At 34.0% G+C, this 15,649-nt stretch overlaps 2 protein-coding genes across 2 annotated transcripts; one reads left to right on the forward strand and one right to left on the reverse strand.

The window, feature by feature from the left end:
* The first annotated feature begins 5,020 nt into the window (after positions 1-5,020).
* Positions 5,021-10,901, forward strand: LOC131649145 (uncharacterized). Its single transcript, XM_058918894.1, has 10 exons — positions 5,021-5,438; positions 5,534-5,768; positions 5,891-5,977; positions 6,498-6,667; positions 6,763-6,905; positions 7,537-7,714; positions 7,809-8,403; positions 8,821-8,933; positions 9,442-9,685; positions 10,353-10,901. The coding sequence occupies exons 1-10, from the start codon at positions 5,146-5,148 to the stop codon at positions 10,578-10,580; spliced, it is 2,286 nt and encodes a 761-aa protein (XP_058774877.1). The 5' UTR covers positions 5,021-5,145; the 3' UTR covers positions 10,581-10,901.
* Positions 10,902-12,127: 1,226 nt separating this feature from the next.
* Positions 12,128-14,991, reverse strand: LOC131649146 (zinc finger CCCH domain-containing protein 18-like). The gene is made up of 4 exons (XM_058918895.1): positions 14,740-14,991; positions 14,587-14,640; positions 13,957-14,082; positions 12,128-12,554 (listed from the first exon to the last, which is right to left on the reverse strand). The coding sequence occupies exons 1-4, from the start codon at positions 14,794-14,796 to the stop codon at positions 12,423-12,425; spliced, it is 369 nt and encodes a 122-aa protein (XP_058774878.1). The 5' UTR covers positions 14,797-14,991; the 3' UTR covers positions 12,128-12,422.
* Between the last annotated feature and the right edge of the window lie 658 nt (positions 14,992-15,649).

Below are 15,649 nucleotides of genomic sequence, written 5' to 3' on the forward strand. Positions count from 1 at the left end.
TAATATATGTGTAAAATGTTATATCAATTAGGGGTGAATTTGTTTTTTTGAATGTAGGTCAGAAGAAGAAAGTTGCGCTTGAAGATGAAAGCCCTACTGATTCAGCAGGGTTGCTTGGATGCGTTGAAGGTAGAGGCAACCATGAATGTTGCATTAACGGCAGCGGAGAAGACGACTATGATCGAGAAAGCACACAGCGCAATTTTGTTGAGCCTTGGTGATAAGGTTCTTAGACAAGTATCAAAGGAGACGACGGCATCAGGGTTATGGATGAAACTTGAAAGTTTGTACATGACCAAATCATTGGTAAATCGACTCAACCTGGAGCAAACTTTGTATTCATTCAAGATGATTGAAGACAAAGTGTTAGCCGAGCAGTTGGATATGTTCAACAAGCTGATTCTTGATCTTGAAAATATTGATGTGAAGATCAATGATGAAGATCAAGCGTTGTTACTATTGTGCGCTTTGCCTCGATCACATGCTCACTTCAAAGAAACTCCCCTGTATGGAAAGGAGTCCCTGACCTTTGAAGAAGTTCAATCAGTCCTATATTCTAAGGACTTGAACGAACGAAAGAAGCATAAACCTTCGACTGTTGGTGAAGGTTTGTCCGTTAAAGGAAAATTCTTGCGAAAGGATGGTAAGTTCGACAAGAAGAAAGGAAAAAGTCAATAGAAGTCTTATAGTGGCGAAGCATCTGGTATTCGATACTATCATTGTAAGAAGGAGGGTCACACAAGAAAGGTGCGCCCTGAACGCCTGAAAGATCATGGAGGTAAGGATAATGGCAATGCAACCATTGTTTAAGATGATTTCGAATCATCTGATGTCCTTGTGGTTTTGAGCAGTGACTCCAGGAAGGAGTGGATTATGGATTCAGGTTGCACTTGGCACATGACTCCAAACAAAGACTTGTTCGAGGAATTATGTGATCAAGATGGTGGATCAGTACTGCTGGGAAACAACAAAGCTTGCAAGATTGCAGGTGTTGGATCTGTGAGATTCAAGCTTCATGATGAGTCAATAAGGTTGTTGAATGTTGACTGAAGTCAGGTATGTTCCTGATTTGAAGAGAAACTAGCCGAAATTGTATTAGTTCCTTTTGAGCAAAAATTAGTTGTGAGGAAAATATTGTACTGATGTCATGCCGTTATTTAAATGGGACATTTTTTATGAGAAATTTGGACCAGGATGAATGAATGTACAATGGAACAAGAATAATTGTGACAAGGCTATCAAATAACGTCATTGAGACAAAAATGTGTCTAGAAAGAACATTGATAACATAATTTACATTCCCCGAATGTCTATGTCCCCTTCGGATTCACCGTGGTCATTCGAGTCTATTAGGAGACAATTTCCGATCATTGTCTCATACGCAATGAAAATTAATAAATCTAAAGGTCAATCACGTGATAGTGTGTGATTGTATTTGTCTACTCCTGTTTTTCGTCATGACAAATTGTATGTTGCAATTTCAAGAGTTAAGAGCAAGAGTGGTTTAAAAATCTTTATATATATATATATATATATATATATATATATATATATATATATATATATATATATATATATATATATATATATATATATATATATATATATATATATATATATATATATATATATATATATATATATAACAAGGAGAATTCATCATGTTCGACTACTACAAATATTGTGTACAAAGAGGTTTTCCAATCACTTTGTTAGTTAGTAATCGACTTTTACTTTTTCTTTTATGCTACAATTTAAATCTCCATCTTTTTAAATATTTCTTTTACTGCTATTTATTTTAAATGAAAGTTATAGAAATTCTCAAATGTTTTATTTTTATTATTGATCATTTGTTTGATATTGGCCAATGTTTTAAAACTGGACCGGAGATCAAACCGACGAAACATTCAGTTTAATGTTTAATTGGTTCAACCGGTTAAACCTATGGTCGAACCGTTTATTAAATAAACTAATAATATGTAACTAATTTTTGATAGAAATGTTACACATAATTATATATTCACAACTTAATAAAATAAAATTTCAAAATTCAATTACAAACTTAATACAATAATATTGATAGTACATATAATAATAGAACATAATAATTAAAATAGAGTTCAAATAATTAAGAATACCTAAATTAAAAGATAGAATACAAAAACTAAACAATACACTTAATTAAACAATAAAAAGTAAATTCGAGTTGAGTTACGACAAACATGTGATAGAGTGTGGTTGAAAGAAAAAGTATTACGGAGTGACAAACTTAGAAATTTATATATTTGTAATAAAAACACATAATTCTTTTTTGTGATCGAAGAATGTATGTTAAGGTTTGATATTTATGTATTAAACTTCTTTAAAAAACTAAAAAAAAAAGGTCAATTTGATGCATTTTTTTGAACCAGACAGTTTTGCAAAACCGGCTCCCGTTCTATGGTTCGAATGGTTTTGAACAGTTCAATCTGGTTTTTCCGGTTCAACTCCGGTTTTGATCCACTAACGGTTTTGAAAGATTGATCCAACCGGATACATCTCTGATTCAAGATTCAACCAATTGAATCGGCCGGTTCGATCTGATTTTTAAAACATTAATATCAACGTAATTTATTTATATCAAAAACGGTAATTTAGTATAAAAACTGCTGGGAGGCTAATAATTTAGTATCAAATATGACTTATTTTAGAATAAATTTTAATTTCTGCTTTATTATTAAACTTGATAAATTTATGAATCATTGAAACATAATCTTGATTGTATTTTTTACATTTTCGAATGAGCAATATATAATGAAAATTTCTTTACCCACCTCCCTATGGGTGGTCACCTCCTGCGAAAAACCAAAACTACCCCTGCTTCGGAAGTTCATTTCCGAAAGCGTGTTTTTTTAAAAAATTGACTTACTTCGGAAGTTCATTTCCGAAACAATTATTTCGGAAGTTCACTTCCGAAATACTGCGATTTCTGCAGATTTATCAAAACACTCCCCCTCCCCCAATCATTTACCCTAAATCAAAACAAAAAGTGGCAGAGGCGAAAATTTGTGCAAACAGAATTCCAAAGCTGCATCAAGGCTCCAATCACACTGCTAAACAACATTCAAAAGCCCTCAATCCTAACACTTTGTAAGTTTTGAAATTTTTAGATCTATTATTCAAATGCATGTTATTTAGGGTTTTAATTGCATAAATGATATATGGTTAGGTTGTTAGTAGTATTTAGGTTGTTTAGAAGCATTTTGATTTGTTTTGAAGTTTGGTTTAGGGGTCTGCCATGGAAGTTGCAGAAAATCCCATCGCAGGGGTGTTTCGGAAGTTCATTTCCGAAAACACCTCCATCCCAGTTTTCGGAAATGAACTTCCGAAATGTATCAGAAGTTCAAATTTTTTTGTTTTTTATTTTGTCTCTCATATTAATCAATTTCAATTGTTTACAGGAATATGTCAGGCAACCAACCAGCACGCAGGACTGACGCTAAGGGAAGAAAGGGTTCTTCAAAGAAGGAGGTGAAAGAGGTGAAAGAGGTGAAAGAGGTGAAGGAGGTGAAGGAGGTGAAGGAGAAGAAGGAGAAGAAGAAGCTTTTGACTGGTTCTGCTTCGCAGCCTTCAGGCGTGATCAACGCTGATGGTTCTGATACTGAGTGGGATGAGGATTGGTATAATTATCTTCATTCGGAGGAGTTCACTCGTCGGGAAGAATAACGTGTTTTTATTTTGTTTGATGTGTATTTTGTAACGCTCGTCGGGCAGAATAACATGCTTTTGTCTTGTTTGACGTGTCTTGTTTTGTTCTGATTTCGGATTGTATCGAATAATGTTTTTGTATTGGATTTATCATCTTAGTTTTTGGAAGTGGTAACCGGGGCTGGAACATATGACGGAGGAGGTGGATGTCCAGAGGAAGAAGAACCGGAGGTACGTCCACCGCGAGACAAATGAGCCAATCAATGTAAGCTATAGTTTATCATTATCATCTGGGGACGTCATTTCTAAAAAATCAAGATTAAAAATAATAAGATTTTTTTCCCAATTTTTTGTAATGACGTCCCCTGATGATAATGATAAACTATAGCTTACATTGATTGGCTCCTTTGTGTCGCGGTGGACGTACCTCCGGTTCTTCTTCCTCCGGACATCCACCTCCTCCGTCATATGTTCCGGCCCGGGTTACCACTTCCAAAAACTAAGATGATAATATTATCGTTGTAATCTTCACCCGATTAAATAAAGCGAATTGTAACTTTAATTTTCGTTGGAAGTCTTTTTTTCTCCCCACCACTCTCTCATCCCCACTTACCCGTGTTGAACAATATGTAACTTTAATTTTATGTAATATTATCGTTGTAATCTTCACCCGATTAAATAAAGCGAATTGTTGTTGTTTTTCATTTTATTCTGTCCAGACATATTTTCGGAAGTTCATTTCCGAATTCCCCAGGGGGGTGCGTTCGGAGATGAACTTCCGAAACACCACATTTTCTGAAAAAGTCACTTTATTTCGGAGATGCATCTCCGAAATCAATATTTTATATTAAAAAAAACACGTTTTCGGAAGTTCATTTCCGAAAACACCTTTTTCAAGAAAAAAAGTACAGTTTCGAAAATGAACTTCCGAAACAAGGGGTATTGTGGTAAATTCACCGGAGGTGGCCAAGAAGGTTGGGAGGTGGGTGAAGAAATTCTCTATATAATTTAATATATTTCTTCATGTTGTTGTAGGATGGAAAAAAGAAGTTATTGGCTGATTACTAGCAATATATAATTTAATATATTTTTCATGTTGTTGTAGGATAAAAAAAGAAGTTATTGGCTGATTAATTTTCAAAATGTTGACATGTTGCATTTTCAAATTTATAAAAAAAATAGCATGAATTTAATTCCTCAACGTGCAAGCGTACAAACAATAGAGTTCAATACTTAATGCAAATAATCAATGTGCAATATGTGTGAGGGATATAAAATTCGAAATATCGAGTTTGATTGCCCTTCTTAACAGAAAAAAAAAAAATCATTAAAAAATATGATAAAAAAAAAGGGTCAGAAAAATGAAAAGTTGAAAACTACCGAGTAGTTAGCAATCGAGAAGATCAAAATAAACGAAACAGAAGAAGTAAAGTTGGCGCGGATTGCATCAGATAGATCATGAAAACGAAACCAACCGAACTGCATCAATTTCCAGAAGAAATGGAATCGGAGGAAGAGAATGACGATAACAATAACAACAACAACAACAAAATCACCGATAACAATAATAACAATAACGGAATCAAGTTACCAATGTGGGAGACTATTCTCAAAAACCATCGCAACTCTCTGAAATCTCTCTTCCACCGTAACAAACCTGACTTCGCCGCCGCTGATGACGCCGTCAATTCGCCCAAACCTATTCCTCAACTCTCTCCGATCGCCAACTCCGTCGTCTCTCGCTGTTCCAAGTCACGTTACTCCTCCTTCTCCACTCTCATTCGCATTTACATCCATTCGATTCAACAATTTTTTATTCATAGATCATTTTGTATTTTGTTTGTAGGATTCTTGGAGTGTCTACGGATGAATTGCAGCACGCGTTCGATTCGGAGCTTCCTCTCGGAGTGAAAGAGCTTCTAACATACGCTAGAAACTTTGTGGAATTTTGTTCGTTCAAAGCGTTGCAGAAATTGAGTAGAACTTCTGATTATTTGAGCGATGCGGAGTTTCGTCGTTTGGCGTTTGACGCGATGCTTGCTTGGGAAGCTCCTAGCGTTCACACTGAACAACTCGCAGCGGTTCAAATCATTGCATCATTATATTAATTAATTATACTATTTTGCTAATTACTAAATTAATCAGTTAATTAATTACTAATTAATGTTGGTGTGTTGTGTTGTGATCTCAATCATAATTTCAGGAAACTCCTACTAGTAAAGATGAAACTGCTGGTGATGAGGATGATGCTTCCTTTTTTTATTCCAGTTCCACAAATATGGCACTTCAGGTTCCAGAAACTCTAATCATAATCACATTATTATATATTATCTTAAATGAAAATTGAAAATGAATGTTGTAATACATACTATACTAAGGTTTGTTTGGATTCAATTGTTTGAGTTTATCTCCGGATGTAATCACTTATGAGCTCTGTAGCACCGACAGACACCTCTGAAAAAATGTGTGTCTGTATCTGAAACCAACACCAACACTTGTAATTATATTTAATTTATTTATTTTTTCAAATTATTACCAATGTTGACGTGTCAGTGTTGATGTCGTGTATCCGTACTTCATAGCCTATGAGACTATTTGGTAGATGTTATGAAAACAACTTATGACTTGATCGTAAATTGACTTAAGCTTATTTTCCATAAGTTCTCTAGGATAGTTTATGAAAACAATTTAGTTCTATAAGTTGTTTCCAACAATATCGATTAAACTGTTTATCTAAACATGACCTAATGGCATCTTCTTCAATTCAAATATTAATTAATGATGTATGCAATTGCAATGGTTTTTTTTAGGTTGATGATAAGAAGACAGTTGGTCGTGAGGCTTTCTCACGAATAGCTCCTGTTTGTATTCTTATTGCGGATATAATAACTGTCCACAACCTTTTTGATGCGCTCACGAATACTTCTGGCCGTAGGCTCCATTTTCTTGTTTATGATAAATACATAAGATCCCTTGATAAGTAAGGTTCTTTTCCTTCAATTGTGTTGCTTGCATTGTCTATATATTGCATTGTTTGTGTGCTTCTTGTTTCCTTATGGCGAGTTACATGTTCAGGATTGTCAAAAATTCTAAAAATGCTCTGTCCAGTAGTTCTGTTGGAAATCTTCAACTTGCCGAAGACGAGATAGTCCTTGATGTTGATGGGACAATTCCAACACAACCAGTTCTTCAACATATTGGAATTGCTGCATGGCCTGGTGAGTATTTTCATTGCTCAGACTAGAGTATACATATATTGATATTGAATGTGACGTCTTTGATGAATATTAAGTACTAAGTAGTGAGATACTGCTCATTGGTGGCTAGCAGCTTCATTTTTCTGTTTTTGTAAGTCAAAGCTTTCAAGTAATCTAGTCACAGAAGTATTTATCGCAGATAAATGATTATCATTTGTCTTTATCTTTTTGTGAGTGTCTTTGTTCTTGATAGAACAACTTTCGCTTTTCACTAATTGGTGACAAAGGGACACTCAATTATTTTAAATAAACTATTTCTAGACCAATGTCCATTGGTCACCTTTGCTTTTCACTAATTGCGTGAAAATATACACGGAGTAATCTCATGGAATGCTCAATCGAAAATTTGGAATTTTAATCAATTAAATGCTTTATTGTCCTATACAATATCCTACAGCTGGTTGTATTAAACCAGGCAAATCAGAGTATGTTTGTTGGAACTATTGTAAAACATGCAGTTTAATGTGTTAGCCTTTTCTTTATGCAGTAAATACAAAGAGTATAGCAACTAAGTGACTAGGAACCCTTGTTCATTAGCATACCTAAAAGATATTTTAAGTTGGCGGTACCTCAATTTTCTGACCTTTTCTAGGGCGTTTGACCCTGACCAATTATGCTCTCTACTTTGAGTCACTTGGAGTCGGTGTGTATGAGAAAGCTGTTCGATATGATCTGGGCGCAGACTTGAAACAGGTTATAAAGCCTGACTTGACTGGACCCCTTGGTGCTCGTCTATTTGATAAAGCTGTGATGTACAAGTCAACTTCTGTGTATGTCACCTGTTGCAAATATTCCATGCGATTTATCTATATATTTCCTTTGTTTCCACTTCAAATTTTATGATTTTCCGAAATGTATTGACAGAGCAGAGCCTGTTTACTTTGAATTCCCTGAATTTAAAGCAAACATGCGTCGGGATTACTGGTTGGACATAAGTCTGGAGATCCTACGTGCACATATGTTTGTCAGGAAATTCGGCCATAAAGATACACAGAAATCAGAAATACTTGCCAGGGCTAGTCTGGGCATCTTCCGCTATCGTGCACTAAAAGAATCTTTCAAATTTTTCTCATCCAACTACAAAACATTACTTACTTTTAACCTAGCTAAAGCTCTTCCTCGGGGAGATATGATCTTGAAAACCCTCTCAAATAGCCTAATGAATTTAATTGCTATTTCTGGTAAACAACATATTCCAGCGAATGCAGAAACAAAAAAGCAACCAAAAGTGTCTCCAGCAGCAGTTGTGGCACTCTTCTTTCTTGGACTCAAATCAAAAATGGCAGTTGATAACTATGAAGAAACAAATGTTGTTTGTGATATCCGAGTTGGTGAAATAAATCCGTTGGAAGTGGCAGTTAAACAATCCTTTAAGGACACTGGAAAAGCAGAAGCTGCACAGGCAACCGTAGACCAAGTGAAGGTGGAGGGCATCGATACAAATGTTGCAGTAATGAAGGTTTGTTATTATTTACTTTCAATATTGTTTATTTTCTGAAAAAAATCTGAATTTCATTTGATCATGGAAATTATAGTAAAGCAAAGAGGGATGAAAGAGTAACAAAGAACAAAATTTGGCTGTAATATGCTGTAAAACAAACTAGAACTGCAAAGCTCCTTCAGCACCAATGAATACTAATGGGCTATGTTCTAAATGAGTATAAAAAGTAAATATTTTTCCTCCATGTTCACTCTCTACTTTGTTCTATTTGAAATGTATTTCAGTTTGAAAAGTATGTTCTTTGGGCTAGGATGTCCATTGAAAGGCTTAGCCTTTCAAACTAAAATTATAAGGCTTCCCAAGAAGACAAGGAGAAAAAAAATGAAGTCGATGCTTTCATTATATAGTGTGGTTAACTCTTTTAAGTCCTTGTAGGAACTACTATTCCCAGTCATCGAATCTGCTAACCGACTAAAACTTTTGGCCTCGTGGAAAGACTTCTATAGATCAACAGCCTTTTTGATTCTCAGCTGTTATTTGATTATAAGGTAATTGTTTTGTTTTAAAATCAGTGTATATCTGTTTATATTTATCGTTTCCAATTGGCTGCTTTCTTTCTACATATGTATCACGTGACACCCTCATACAATGAAACTTTATGCTGATAAATTAATTTCCAATGTTGATTACAAATGTTATTTCCTGTACTCAGCATTTAATATATTTGATTGTCAACTCTACTACACATTGAATCTCCTTGATCCTGTCTTTATCTATGCGGTTCATTGTTGGTAACCCATCTCCAGCAAAAACCACCAGGTCTTTGACACCATTCTGGATACTGTTGTCAATCTCCGTATTTGAACAAGAAGTTGATGTCATTAAATCTCACATATACATTTAAGAAGGAAAGTAAGAAGTTGTGTTACTTTAATTTTATTGAACAGATTGACTGACACCTGGATCAGACAGTGACAACTGTTAATAAATAACATGTGTTAAAGTTTGCTTTCATGGATCAATTGAATAATGCATTTAGTTAACATTGATGTACAGGGGGTGGATCCAGTACTTATTGCCGTCCATTTTTCTGTTCATTGGAATTATAATGCTCTGGCGTAGACATTTTAGAAAGGGAGGAACATTAGAAGCCTTCACAGTAACAGCTCCCCCAAATCGAAATGCAGTAGAACAGCTGCTGACATTGCAAGAAGCCATTACGCAGTTTGAGTCACTGATTCAAGCTGGAAATATTGTTCTACTAAAATTAAGAGCTCTTCTACTTGCTATATTGCCGCAGGTGAGTATTCTAGTCATAGTCTACTTGGAAGAAAAATTTAAATGTTGGAATGTAGTTAGGCCAAAATATCTTATTTTAATATATGTATGCAATTACTTGTGGGGTGCAATGATGAAACTTGTGCTATGTTTTGTTAATCCACTTTAAATGTGGTCCACCTGCAATGAACCATAATTCAAAACATTTGTTATGTGTTTATTTTTTTTTCAACTGACATCATAACTCTTTATCATGAAATAATTTCAAAGATCATTTACATCTAAGTTAGTCTTAAGTTTGACTTAGTCTCATTATGCCTCTAACTATTAAACAATGCAAGTAAATGCAGAAAACTAAACAAACTCAACAGCACAAAAAATGGTCTACAACTAAATCATGTTTAGAGGCAAAAGCTCTATCTAAAACAATTTTACTTAGATTAAGAATACTCAAACATGTCAAATCAATTTCAGATTTCTAAAATCACTATTATCTAGGAAAAGTGAATCCAAGCATGCACTATTCAGTGTCATCCTTTGTAACATTGCTAATTTGCTATTCTATAAAGTATTTGCTAATTTAAATATATTGTAAATTGTATGAATTATAAACCAAATTTATTCAGTCAGATTGTTAGAATGCAAGTCTTCTCTAGAATCTTTTCTGAAGTTTTACATCTGTCCTGCAGGCTACTGAGAAGGTTGCTCTATTTCTAGTTTTTCTAGCTGCAGTGTTTGCTTTTATTCCTCCAAAATACATATTTTTGGTGATATTCATTGAGTGTTACACAAGGGAGATGCCGTATAGGAAAGAAAGTAGCAAAAGATGGATAAGGCGGATTAGAGAATGGTGGATCAGAATACCTGCTGCTCCAGTTGAACTCGTTAAGCCTGACGAGAGCAAGAAAAGAAAATGATATCTGGTTACTTGATACTGGCAAAGGTTGACAATATTTCTGTGGTAACTGTCATCTCGTTTATTAACAGGATATTCTGATCTATTTGTTCTTTTGTCAATTCATTCATTTTGTATTTGGCATCAAGTTGTATAGTCTCTCGCCTCTCTTGTGTTTCCCCAGTCAATATTAAAACCCAAGGTAAATTGAAAATTTAATGTCTTGATTAGGATCATGGTGTTACAAACCATTATTAACTTAGTTGTTATAGTACAGAAATATGTTGGGTGATCTTAGCAAGATTAGTTGGATCTTTACAAAATAAACCTCTTTTCATAGTCATTTTCCTGACATACGAAGTGATTTTAATGTGTAGTTGGATCCACTTAAGAAAAAACGCAACTTTTTATATGATAAATATTAGTCATTAATGGTTTTATTTTGCTTTACAAGTTTTACTTAGGAGAATAAGTATCACCTATTTAAATAAAAATAAATAGGTTTAGTAAATAGTCTTAGTCTAACTTTTTTTTACTAAAAGAGAAAGACCAAATCAGACCTTAAAAGGATCAGATTATAAACTGTCGCCAGATGCTCTAGCCTATTTTTAGTGTTAGTCGTAACCAACTAACCAACCTACTTATGTGGGTATATCATGTAAAATATGCCACGGAAATGAGACAAATAGTTTAACATATATCCGTAAAATTACCCTTATAATATTCACATTCATATCAATTATTTTCAAGAAGGCGGATAGCACGTGACTATTATCCATATTCATGGATGTCTTTTGTCATATCTATTTTCAACCTCTTTCCCTCTCACCTTACAAGCACAAATATCCTCCATTGTATCTCAAACAATTTTGACTGAAGAACATAATGCTGCTAAATATTGCTTTTTTTAATTGATGGAATAAGATGAAGTGATATGATATGATATGTGATTTTATTGTTTGGTTTGTTTTCTTAAAATGAATAGAATGGAGTAATAATCTGGAATCTAATTCTTCCTCAATTTGGGGTATATAAAATGAAATCCAATTCACTATTTTCTTAACCACAAAATTACCCCACTTAAATTCTTACAAAAATATGCTAACTCTTGGTTTGATTGTCAGCTTTATTCCCACAAGAATCCAATGAGTGACTCCATCGAGTTTCAAAAACTACCAAAATTGACAATATTATTTATTTGTGCACATTCTACATATTTTGACATGTAACTCTTAAAGTTACAAATTTTATAAAATATTTTGTTAATCCACCAGAGAAATAAGACTTAAAATATTTTGCAGTTATAACAAATCTCATTTTGTCCACTTTCTAAGCTATAAAATGAAAATTTAACTCTTTTTTGTCATAAAATATTCAAACAAAAACAAAATTCTGGTTTTATTCTATTTTGCTCCCCTTTATTTTATTTCATTTTAAAATATTCAAACAAAATTTTGATGCCCACATTTGTAGCCCCACATTTTCCGTCTTTTTCAGCAATTCTCAAGCATAATCCCTTCTAAAAAAGACTCTCGCTATAACCCATAACTAACTTATGTCACTTAGAAGTTAGAATTGAACCCATTACTTTCCTTTATAAAGAAAATACATGTGAAAACATCTTCTTTTGTTTAAACCGGGAGGGACATGTCCTCTCATCACATTCCCACAGCATTTGCATATTTCTCTATTGTACAAAAGAATTGAAAAGAGAACAAGAGTTGATTATTTACACATGAAAAAAGGTGCCAGAAATTCCTTCAATTTGCAGAAATCTTCCATGAGGAAAACATCTTTGAGATCCAACTTGCACAGACTCGGAATTCACCAGTGATGCATTATAATATGAACCCATCACCAATTCTCATACATTGTCAGGCCAGAACTCTCTAAAGAAAGCGCGCTCAAATTCCTTCTCCTGCATCTTCTTTTCTAACTCCTGCATCTTTCTCATCCGTTTAGAAAGTGCTTTGGTTTTCTTTTTAGACAAATCTTCCTGAAAAGTGAAATCAATTGAAGTCAAATTCAACGAACAACAGGAAACCATATACATATTATTTTTCCTTTTATTCTTTAAGAAAATGTAATGGGGAATTATGCAGAAAATAAAGACGCTGCTGTAACTCGTGTTGATGTTCAAAATCTAAATGGTTAAAAACAAAATACAACGCTTTACGCTTCTAACTCATAAACTATAATATCCATCAACAGGGCTTTTCCCTTTGCATTATTGTTTAATATGAACCTGTCCACTGATTCAGCACAGTACACAAAATTTCTACTCTATCATAATCACTTCTTATTTTCTTCTACTTGTTGCTAGTACTCTTCCAGACCTGCCACCTCCCTCTCATCTCCTCCACCAACGTTGTTATAAGTGATGGTAAAGTTGTGTAGATTTAAATTCAATTCAAGAAAAATCAGTTTTTTATATCAATCTAAATTTGAACCAGTTTTTATTATAAACCAGTTCTGAACCAATTCACAATTTTAAACCGTTTTATTTAAATGGTTTGCTTTATCAAATTATGACCATAAAGTGGATTGGTTTACATGGTGTGGTTAACCATGAACACCTCTACCCATCACTTTGTATGACAAACCCAAGGTACTTCAAACGTGAGAAGAACAATATTGTATGCTCTCGGAATATCAGCTTCTATGTAGAATATATTTTTCATTTACTAAACGGCACTATGCTGCTATAACGGAGCGGGATTTGGACAAACTGCTATCGTTTTGCGATACACAATTCAGTTCAAAATGTTTGTCAAGTAGAAGCTATAGTGGTGCTATAGCACTAATGCATAGCAGAATTTTAACATTCTATTATTTTCCGCAATCTATGATTGACAACATTGGTGGTAGTCTACTTAGGCATAAACCACCTATTTCCAAGGATTTTCGCAATATCTATATCTTTTCATTAACTATATCGAACTAACACAATACCATTCACAAAAGGCATGAAACTTGGAATTGTTTCTTGGACATGTAAGCATATCTAGAACTAAGATAATACAGATGTGCTAAAAGTGACCTTTAATAAACACCTATAGAGAACCTTCCATAAAACCTCTCTAAATACTAGTTGATTTGACCGCATTATATGTATTTTCTCTTACTCAAATTTAAATTTTTTTAACACTTTAGAGAGCCTTCCATAAAGCCTCTCTAAATACTCTATGTTGCGCCTTTTCCAATTTATTTATTTAAAGCAATGTATATAATTTTGTTTAATTCCTCCTATACCTACATCAATCTTCGTAACAATATTTGGCTTCTACAGTCATCCTCCTAAACATAAACCAAATTAGATGTGAGTTTCTCATCTTAATCGATGCATACCACCAAAGCCGTTGGGAACAAAGCAAAGCTTAAGAACAAAATAAAATTACCAGCTTATTGTCTCCTTTAGAGGAATCAGCACCACGATCAGGTTTCACTATCTTTTTCTTCACTTTATCTGCTCCCAAACCTCGCTTATTATTCTTCACATGAGTTTCCACAGGTTCTAATCTACCCTGTTACCAAAATAAATTTATTTATCATCAGAATCATTGAAAGGAAGCACCTAAATTCATTTCTCATGATCAAGATAGACTAAATTATGAATACAAAATAAAATACAAAAACATGAGTTTAACAGTTACTTTCGGAATCAGGATGAGAAAACAAGCATAACTGTACCTATTAATTCTGCTTAGGCTTTCCATCAATTAAAATACCTCTAATAGTAAAATTTAACCCATGGTTTCTGAATATCAAAATCACTGGTCAAATTACTCCGTGAATGTGCAATTAAATTAGTCTAGATATTCACAGGCCTAAGAACTAATTTGACTAACAAAATACAAAGTTAAAGACCTTAAAGGTAACTTCCCCCATTCAAGGACCTCTTAAGCCCCCGGAAATTCTGATTGAATGTGTCCGGTGTCAGACACATATCAAAAATTAAACCAAACATTCACTAATTCAATCTTTTCATAGAAGAATGAAAAAGAGAGAGAGAGAGAAAGAAAGAAAACCTGCTCAGAGATTCCAAGCCCAGTGCCTTCTTTCCAACCCTGCTTCTTCAATAGCTGCAGAGAAAAGTAACACCATCCCAAATTACAGTTACAATTACAACAACGAGGAGAAAAATTACAGTAGATAAATTCAGAAGGGAATAAATTCAGAACCTGAAACCCTATATTGGAAGAGTGGATTGTTGTTGATGAACTCAACCTCTCTTCCATGGCATGAATTGCTAAAACCCTCGAGATATTGAAGAAAATCGCTAAACAGAAACGAAACTAATTAAATCCGAAATTGGAACACCGGAGTGGCTACAACCGACCTCGATTTGATGAGAGTTTATCGTCGTCTTCTCTTTCTTTTTTTCCTCCTCTCGGTCTATTATTGCTGTCATTGGTTTTTTTTTTTTAATAAGGTTTCACTAAAACAAAGAAGAAGAAAAAAAAGAGAAAAGCGTTAATGAGATATTTATAGGTTTTTTTTTTTTTGAAACGCGTGTATTTAATGTATCTAAACTTTAAATATGACTTTATTGCATTTAATTACATTTAACATTTTCTATGTATAGTATCGTGCCCTAAGAGCACATGTTAGCATGACCCAAAAAAAATAGTATACCAAAACCATCTCACGAATAAATGGATTTAAAGAAAGACACGTCAAGTCCATTTTTTATAAAATCTATCAAAAAAAATTAGGAATACAATTATACTCAGTGTATTCACGCACGGTTAAACCAATATTTATTAAAGAATCCACACGACTTATCTAAAATATGAGAAGTCACAAAATTCATATTTTTAGTGATATTAAGACAATTGACCTACTGGTTCCGGATTTGTCAAGGTACTTTGAAAGGAGAAGAGAAAGCACGAACCACAACTAAAGAGTCAGATTTTAACCAAATCCTACGTCAACCCTTCTCACGGGCGAACTCAATAGCTAACATAGCACCGGTGAGTTCGGAAATGAGAGAGTTAGTAACACCTAAAAAGCTAGCAAAAGCCCCCAAAAAACTTACCGTCAAAATTAGGGTGGTAAACGGGCATGTCCAACTTGCAAATGCCCGCGAAA

This window comes from Vicia villosa, linkage group LG2 (genome assembly GCF_029867415.1).
Source record: "Vicia villosa cultivar HV-30 ecotype Madison, WI linkage group LG2, Vvil1.0, whole genome shotgun sequence".
NCBI classification, from domain to species: domain Eukaryota; kingdom Viridiplantae; phylum Streptophyta; class Magnoliopsida; order Fabales; family Fabaceae; genus Vicia; species Vicia villosa.

Excerpts from the sequence above, each read along its gene's own strand:
- LOC131649145 (XM_058918894.1), top strand. The coding sequence starts at position 5,146 with ATGAAAACGAAACCAACCGAACTGCATCAATTTCCAGAAGAAATGGAA. Across the intron at positions 5,439-5,533 it reads GTCGTCTCTCGCTGTTCCAA|GATTCTTGGAGTGTCTACGG; the intron begins GTCACGTTACTC and ends TTTTGTTTGTAG. Across the intron at positions 8,404-8,820 it reads CAAATGTTGCAGTAATGAAG|GAACTACTATTCCCAGTCAT; the intron begins GTTTGTTATTAT and ends AAGTCCTTGTAG.
- LOC131649146 (XM_058918895.1), bottom strand. The coding sequence starts at position 14,796 with ATGGAAGAGAGGTTGAGTTCATCAACAACAATCCACTCTTCCAATATA. Across the intron at positions 14,641-14,739 it reads CTTCCAATATAGGGTTTCAG|CTATTGAAGAAGCAGGGTTG; the intron begins GTTCTGAATTTA and ends TTTTCTCTGCAG. Across the intron at positions 12,555-13,956 it reads CTAAAGGAGACAATAAGCTG|GAAGATTTGTCTAAAAAGAA; the intron begins GTAATTTTATTT and ends TTCACTTTTCAG.